At 48.3% G+C, this 8356-nt stretch overlaps 1 protein-coding gene and 1 non-coding gene across 2 annotated transcripts in view; one reads left to right on the forward strand and one right to left on the reverse strand.

The window, feature by feature from the left end:
* Positions 1–774: 774 nt before the first annotated feature.
* Positions 775–930, reverse strand: LOC113458454. Its single transcript, XR_003378837.1, has one exon. It is a non-coding gene; the product is annotated as a U1 spliceosomal RNA (small nuclear RNA).
* Positions 931–5132: 4202 nt separating this feature from the next.
* Fbxo43 (F-box protein 43) overlaps positions 5133–8356 on the forward strand; it is an 11982-nt gene continuing 8758 nt past the window's right edge. The window contains exons 1-2 of the mRNA XM_005368126.2: positions 5133–5220; positions 6794–8198. Coding sequence (XP_005368183.1) covers positions 5133–5220; positions 6794–8198 — 1493 coding nt within the window. The remainder of the gene's footprint in view (positions 5221–6793; positions 8199–8356) is intronic.

An 8356-nucleotide genomic window follows, 5' to 3' on the forward strand; every position in this document is an offset into this window, starting at 1 on the left:
AGCTTTGGAGCCTGTCCTGGCACTAGCTCTTGTAGACCAGGCTGGCCTCGAACTCACAGAGATCCGCCTGCCTCTGCCTCCAGAGTGCTGGGATTAAAGGCATGCGCCACCACCGCCAGGCTGCCACCCCATTTTCAATGACAACGTTAACTGAGCATTCACTGAGTGCCAGAAATCACTGCTCACTCTCTCCTAGTGAAGGTGGCTGCCCTGCCATTCTGAGGCCTTTAACCCTTTGTGTTATGATGAAACAAGACGCCATCCCCTTGAAACTCTGAATTTCTTTTATGCTTGGTAATAGCAATTTCTGCGTAGCTTGAATGTTGAGGTCATTGGGAATAAACTCATGGCATTTTATTGAATGATCCCCAAAAGGGAATTAGATCTGGTGGGAAACAAGTAAGTAGAATTCTATCATGGGAGCCTGAGCCAAGAAAAGGAAGCAAAGAAGCAAAAGAGTGTGGTAGATAAAGGTATAACAGGGCCAGCAGCTTGCTACGTAGGCAAGAATGACCTTGTAGTTCCAACCTTCTGTCCCCACCTCCCATGTTCTGGGGAATAAAGGGGCCGCCATGCCTGGTTCTGGTGAGTTCATTTTTCTTCACTTGTAATAAAATGTCTCCTGAAAAATAAGTAAATAAGTGTCTTTAAATTTGAAAAATGGCAACCCAGTGGTTATTTGGATATTTTTAGCCATAAGTCAAAAGTTCTTCCTTGTTTGGATTGGGGTGGAGAAGTTAATGAGTAGATTACGCCTTTTCTTTTCAAAGGAGAGTATGAACGAAATCCACAGCTGCTGTCAATTAGGCAGTCGGGTTTCCCACGTTTGGGGAAATCGCTGGTATCCGCACACTTAGAAGGCAGTGTGTAAGCCTCACCCCTGGGGAAACCATCTTCATGACTGTAACATCTCCTCCGCCAGATAAGTTTGTCTCGTTAGAGTTTCTGTTGTGAAGAAATACCACAATCACAGCAACGCTTATAAAAGAAAACATTTAATTGGGGTAGATTACAGTTCAGAGGATTCGTCCCTTATCGTCATGGTGTGACATAGTGCTGGCGAAGGAGCTAAGAGTCCAATAGGAAGGGAGGGCAACAGGAAGTGTACTGTGACACTGGGTATGGCTTGAGCCTATATGAGACCTCCAAGACCACCTCCACAGTGACACACTTCCTCCAACAAGGCCACATCTCCTCCAACAAGGCCACACCTCCTAATAGTGTCATTCTCAATGAGCTTATGGGGGCAATAACAGTCAAGCTATGACATCATTGCATTTGTTCGGGAGGGGGGCCCTCATGTATCCTAAACTGACTTCACCTCTACCCAGCTGATGACCTTGAATTTACAGTCCTCCTGCCTCCACCTTCCAGATGCTGAGATTCCAGCTGTGCTGCCACTATGCTGGTGTGTGTTGGGCTCAGTCAGGGCTTCATGCATGCGCAAACACTCCAACTGAGCTCCATCCCCCACTCCAGATGACTGACTTTTAGAAGAAGATGCAGGGTCAGTGCTGCAGAGGGGCAGAGTGTCATGACTGTAGCGAAGACTCATTTGAAGAGACAGGAGAGTACCATTGACTGTATGTGGGAGTGTGGGGCGCATCAGTCAAGTGCCATGCGTCACAAGTTCATCAGGTACCTCTCTCCGAAGGCAGTTCTGTTACCCCCTCAGCCTACTCCCTTGTCCCCCATGCTGTCGATTCTGCTGACTGAGCATGCTGGTCCAGGTTGTTCCCTCCCCAACTAGCTGTCTCCCAGAGCAACACAGTAGCTCTCTGCCGCCTCCTTGCCGCCACCCTCACTTCTGCTCATTCTGTGCTGACACGCCAGTCAGGTCCCCAGAATCCCCAGACGAAAGGACCCTCTGTGATAGTCTGTAATGAGCGATTGGCAGCTTCCTGCTCTTGCATGTTAAGTTTGGAATTGCCTGTTGTCTGCCTTTTAATTGCTATCCACCCATCAAAATCCACCTTACCTTGTGGTAGGAACAAGTCAGCCTGCACTCTCTCCTTGAGGGGAGTTAGTTGGTACTTTGGGCCACCCCATTACGGTACTGTCCTGTACTGTACCACTGTTACCAGGAGGGTGGCTGGATCTTCTTGCTCTACCCAGATGGAAAGACCAGCCTGCCAAGTGTTGGCCTTTGCAGCATTTTTCTCCCCAGACCTCAGCAGCAGCAGCAAGTGCTCCCCCTCCAGTTCTGGCTGTCCTGCAAGCCTTGTGGAGCCTCACCCTTTGCCCTTTGGCCCTTATGAAGCCAAGGGTACCAGGACCATCAATCATCTCTACAAATGTTACAACTCGTGCTGAGGACTAGGAAGTCTGGTCTCCTTAGCTCGGGATACTTGCCTTAAAATCCTGTCAGCTCTCTGGAGCTCTTTGGCCACCAGGGCCTGAGGCTTCTATTTTCTGACTCTACAGTCCTGGGTCCACGCAGCCTCTCTGCTCTCATCCTCTCCACATCCCCAGCCCTCCCTCATTTCTGCACCTTGGGAGCGCTGCAGCTGATCTTACTTCATGCCACTTCCCGTCAGCCTGCATTACTCAGGCTTAGCAGTAAAAGTGCCTACTGCCAAGCCTAACAAACGGGGTTCAGTCCCTGGCACCCACACACGCAAAGGAAAGGCTCTGCCAGGTTTTACTACGACCGTCACACGCATGCACACATGCATACACACACAATCTAAAAATTTTAAAAATAGATAAATATAAAATAGAATCAGGTAAAAGGACTTTTTGTTGTTATTGTTTTGAGACAGGGTTTCTCGGTGTAGCCCTGGCTGTTCTGGAACCAGCTCTTGTAAACCAGGCTGGCCTTGAACTCACAGAGATCCTCCTGCCTCTGCCTGGGATTAAAGGTAAAAGGACTTTTATTGGGGCTGGCATTGCAAGAGCAGGGGAGGCATTGAAGCAGGGCATTTCCTAGGCAACTCCCCAAGTAAAGCAAACCACCTGCTCATATCATTTAGACGAGGGGTGTGTACCGCAAGTACAGTGCTGTCCTCCCAGGCCCGCTCAAAGGCGTCTCTGCTGGGTCCCTGGGGGATGTGCCGCTACTCCTCTGTCTTGAATGGGATGACTTTAGGGTCACTGGGAGGTCACTCAGGCTTGGGATAGCAAAAGTGCAGCAAAAACTGGAACCATGAGGCTGCCCCTGCAGAAGCTGGAGCTTTAGCAGAGATGGTTGCAAAGATTTCTCAAGGAATCCGCGGACTGCTCAGAACACCTGGTGTGGCACAGACGTAGCCTCTGTTTCACTGCCAGACCTTTCGCTCGCCGCAATCCGGCCAGCAAGGGAGACCGGCCAGCAAGGGAGAGCAGAGCTGCTAATCAGAGAGCCCAAGTGCCCACACCCCAGCATCTTTGTTTACAGACCACAGGCACAATGATTTTAAACATCTTTAAATGTGTATCTGTGTGAGTATACGCCATGTGTGGGCAGGTGCTGGAAGACGCCAGCAAAGGGTGTCGGATCCCCTGGAGCGGCAGTTACAGGCCGCAGCAAGTACAACGTGGGTGCCGGGAGCCAACCCGGGTCCTTCGGCAGAGCAGCGAGTGCTCTTAACAGCTGAGCCCTCCAATCTCACCTGAGCTTCAACAATGGTTACCACCTGCCCAGAGCCCTCGGGAGGGAGGGTCTCGCCTGCTCTACACACAAGCCTCATTAACAAGCTGTGGCCTATTCATCTTGAGTTTAAGTTTATAAATACGACACCTATTTATTACGACACCTAAGGGGCATCCAGGCAGAGAACATCCTCAGAGAAGAGGGGCGTGGCAGCCGAGGCTCTGAGTGAGAACTCCACTACCCTGGGCATGGTGAAGCATCAAGGTGGGATGTTTCATGGGTGTGGACCTAGGAAGAGAGGTCCCCAAAGCAAAGCAGCTAGAAGCTACCCTGGGTGACAGGTCTGTGTCTGGCCTCCCTTCTGCACTCAGGGAACGGTGAGTGAAAACTAGGCATTGGATGTTTCTGATCCCCAAAGTAGAATGTCTGAAAACTGAACACAGTCTCTCTTATGGATTCATAACTTTTGGTTGGTAGCTTTGTAGCCCAGGCTGGCCTAAAACTTGGTATGAATATAGAGCCGGTCTGTCTGGGAATCTTGCTGTCTCTGTCTCCTGACTGTAGAGACGGTAGTGTGTGCCTCATGACTTGTTTTTTATTTTTTTATTTTTATTTTTCCGTTTACAAGATCTATGTTTGTTTGTTGTAGAAACAAGGACGAAAATATAAAAGAACTATTTTTAAAAGTCATTAGCACATGCCTATAATCCCAGCGAAAGGAGGGGGCAGAGTGAGGAGGATCACGGGTTCAAGTCCAACCTGGACTACACCTGACACTGTCTCAAAACAAACACAAAAGCAAAGAATGGGGGGGGGGTGTTGTAATCTTCCTGGATTTGGTGGGTCACCCCTGTAATCCTAGCATTTGAGAGATGAAGGCAGGCGAATCAGGAGTTCCGGGGCAGCCTTGGCTACCTAGCAAGTTAAGTTCGAGGCCAGCCTGGACTCCCTGGGACCACCGCCTCTCTCTCACCCCCAAATCAAATGGTGTGACTACTTGCCTTTACCATCCAAAGGCAGTTCGGTTGGCAGGCTGCTTTGACACCGAACGTCAGACGAAACTTTCTAGGGACGACCCCTCGTACCGCAAGGTTTGTAACAGACACTCAGACAGTCAGGGCGCACGGAGCGATGCTGGGAGGGGCGAGCGCTGAGCGGGGCGGCGACGGTGGAGCGGGCAGGCAGCTGGACCGAGGGAGGGAGGGACGGCGTCCACGGGGCGGGCAGGGGGGCTCGGGACCCCAGGTGGGCGGCGCGGCTCAGGTGCGCTCGCCCTCCGCCCGCCGGGCCCGCGCCGCTCGCCCTCCTCCCCACTCGCCCGGGTGACGACCGTTAGCCCCGCCCGCAGCCGACGGCTCAGGCCTAGAACCGGGGAGGCCCCCACGTCCAGGACTAGCGGAGGAAAGCCGGGGAGCGCGGCTGCGGCCGGGTGGAGACGTCCCCAGCGACCTGACTTTCCCCGCAGGCCGCCGGTGCCCTTCCAGCCGTAGCTGTCGGGGCGCCGCTGCGCCGCCCGGCTGATTTGTTCAGGTTTTTCTCTTTAAGGGGGTTGTACCTCGGCATGAACTTTAGAGGCAAAGATGAGAGACTTAGTTATTTGGAAGCCTACCTTACGTTGACAAGTGTTAGGTACTCAAGGTTGACTGAGGGTAAGACATTACACTTGAACGAACAAGGGCATCTACTTTTAACTAAGTAGTTCTCTGACCTATTGGACGTCTTTATTTGTAGATGCGAGTTCTGAGCCCTTTATCAGGACCCGTTTATTATTATTATTTTATTTTTTAAGTGAACATCAGTCAACTCTTGGGTCAGGATAATAAGCCAGGCGACCTGTGGTTGCGTGGATATTTTTAAAGTTTTGAAGTAGGAATTTTGGGGTACAGGAAAGATGAGAATGACGACAGCAGACCAAAGCCTGTGGTTTCTCGGGGAGAGGGCGCATAGATGGGCTTCACACTCTCCAACGGTTTCGGCTTCATTTCCAAATAGTAGGCTGGCGAGGCACCTAGTGGTGAAGTAGCGGAATAGTTACACAAGCACTCGATCCAACTTCACCAAATTGATTGAACTTAGTATTGTTACAGGAGAAAAGGATTTATGAGATGAACATAATTCATTAATATTTAGAAGGCGTAAATTGTTTTAAAGTATAATGCAATTTGTTGAAAGCAAGGTTTAATTGTCTTGACCTCCTGGGTATATGTAGAATTTAGCAGTGATCATGAGGGATGGGGTCAAAACTGCCAAAACATGAGCAGAGGTTTAAAAATTACTTTGTTCTGAAAAAATTACCCTATAATATTGTGTTTATCATAGCAATTTTTGTAATACTCATTTTTTACTCATATGCCTAACCTATGTAGTACAGATTCCCTAATCTCCACTATATAAAGAAAGAATTGACTCCCACAAGTTCCCCACAATGGACTATGACATGTTTGCATGTCTGTCACACACACCCACAGATAAAGAATAAGAATTATTTCAGGGCTGGAGAGATGGCTCAGTGGTTAAGAGCATTGCCTGCTCTTCCAAAGGTCCTGAGTTCAATTCCCAGCAACCACATGGTGGCTCACAACCATCTGTAATGAGGTCTGGTGCCCTCTTCTGGCCTGCAGGCATACACACAGAAAGAATATTGTATACATAGTAAATAAATAAATATTTAAAAAAAAACAAAAAAACCCAACCTGGTCTACAGAGCTAGTTCCAGGACAGGCTCCAAAACCACAGAGAAACCCTGTCTCGAAAAACCAAAAAAAAAAAAAAAGAATTATTTCAAGAGCCATGTCGTGGTGACACACCCCTTTAGTCCCCGTGCTCTGGAGGCGGAGGTAGGTGTATATCTTTGAGTTTGAGGTACCTGGTCTACAAGGTGAGTTCCAAAACAGTTAGATAGAGCTGTTACACAGAGAAGCCTGTCTCACGGAAACCAAACAAGAATATTTCAATAAAATATTTGCACAGTGCATTGCCCACAGTTGTCAAGTAATCAGGATATTTGCTTTCTGGTTTTATAGCAAGGTGCTGTTTTAATTAGGAAATATCTGATGGTATATTATGGGGGTTTGCTTTTTAAGTAACTTCTGAAAAAATTGTTATATATAATTTCCCATTCTCTTTATTTAACACAAATAATATATTTTGGCGTAAGCTGCTTGGCTCATGATTGCAAAGGAAGAGGAAGAATAAACTTGTTTTTTTACTTTGTTAAAACAGAGAATTCAAAGATGTCCCAAAGGTATTCAGTCAGCCATGGAGCAGGAAGCAAAGAGGACTCCCCTGCGGTCATTGTTAAGAGGTCCAGCCTCAGAGGTTTCTGTCCCACCTCTTCCTTTCAGCACAGGGACCGTCATGAGTCGCCAGAGACTCTCAGCTCTCATAACAAAGAAAAGGACCCAGTGTTATTCCAGGAGCATCTAGAAACTCCATGCCGAGGTTCTGCCAATCCTGCAGTATCTCCCACTCATAGAAAGAAACCTACTTTCCCAAGGAAGGAGAAGGGTGGGAGTCCGGAACTCTGTGAGACTCCTAAAGTCAGAAGGAAAACGTGCTCCTTACGCAGGCGGCTCGACTTATCTTTCGCTCTTCTGAAAGGGGATTCGGATCCACATAGCCGGTCTGTGGAAGGCAACATAAGCCACGTTGTTAGCCTAGAAAAGCGTTTCCCAGAGCAGGACAACTTTAGCTCGTTAGTGACAGAGGATGGTACTTCCAGCAGTCAGAAGTTGAGGTTAAGGTTTTCTCAGCACAAGACTTCCACAGTTGATGATTCCACGGGAGAGTGTGGCTTATTCGGAGTGGAATGTCTGTCTCCAATTCAAGGCAATGATTTCCAAGGCTCTATCACACACGACTTTAGCGACAGCAGTTTAAGTGTTAGTGATGAGAACACATGTCCTGAACTGGGCTCCTCTGGTAGCCAGACAACCTATGGAGCAGAGGTAACCACATATGTAACTCCAATAAGTAGTCTTGTATCAAAAACTAGATTTAAGGGGAGCCAAACGCTTTCTTCTTCAGCAGAAGTGAGAGACAGTGTTTCAACACCTGGAGACAGTGGTTTTAGCTCCCTTACCTGGGATAAGTCGGAAGATTCCATTTCTGACCAAGAGGGCTCTTTGCAAGAACTGTTTCAGAAGGGGACTCCCAGAGTGGGGGACCTCGTAAAAAATCCAAAGCATCCTGGAAGGTTGAGAAGACTGTCTACTCTCCGGGAGCAAGGCTCCCAGTCAGAAACGGAAGATGAAAAGCAGATGGTTACTCCCAACTCTGAAGCAAGAGTGGGTGCTGCTTCAGGCATCCTGGAGGGTCAGCAAGGCTCCTGTGAGATCAGGGATTGGGCTGTAAGCTTTAAGAACTTATCAAATACCCCAGCCTTGCAGTTAGTGCATGAGCTCTTTATGAAAAGCAAAAGGAAGAGATTCCAGCAGGAAGATGACCAGGCATTCTTCGAGGAAAGGGATGATGGGAAAATAGAGAGACTGCGGCGTGTTCTGGCTGGACTGATTGGCAAGAAGATGGGCATAGAACAGCTGGATATCTTGACAGAATTACAGTATCGAAATTTGAAGCATATTTTAACTATGGTTTTAGATTTCTTGACTTCAGAGAGTTTGTTCAGGTAAGAAATAAAAGTTGCTCATGGAAGAAAATGTTCATCTTTTTTTTTTTTTGTTTTGTTTTTTGTTTTTTGGTTTTTCGAGACAGGGTTTCTCTGTGGCTTTGGAGCCTGTCCTGGCACTAGCTCTGTAGACCAGGCTGGTCTCGAACTCACAGAGA

Source organism: Microtus ochrogaster, unplaced genomic scaffold, assembly GCF_000317375.1.
Source record: "Microtus ochrogaster isolate Prairie Vole_2 unplaced genomic scaffold, MicOch1.0 UNK29, whole genome shotgun sequence".
NCBI classification, from domain to species: Eukaryota; Metazoa; Chordata; class Mammalia; order Rodentia; family Cricetidae; genus Microtus; species Microtus ochrogaster.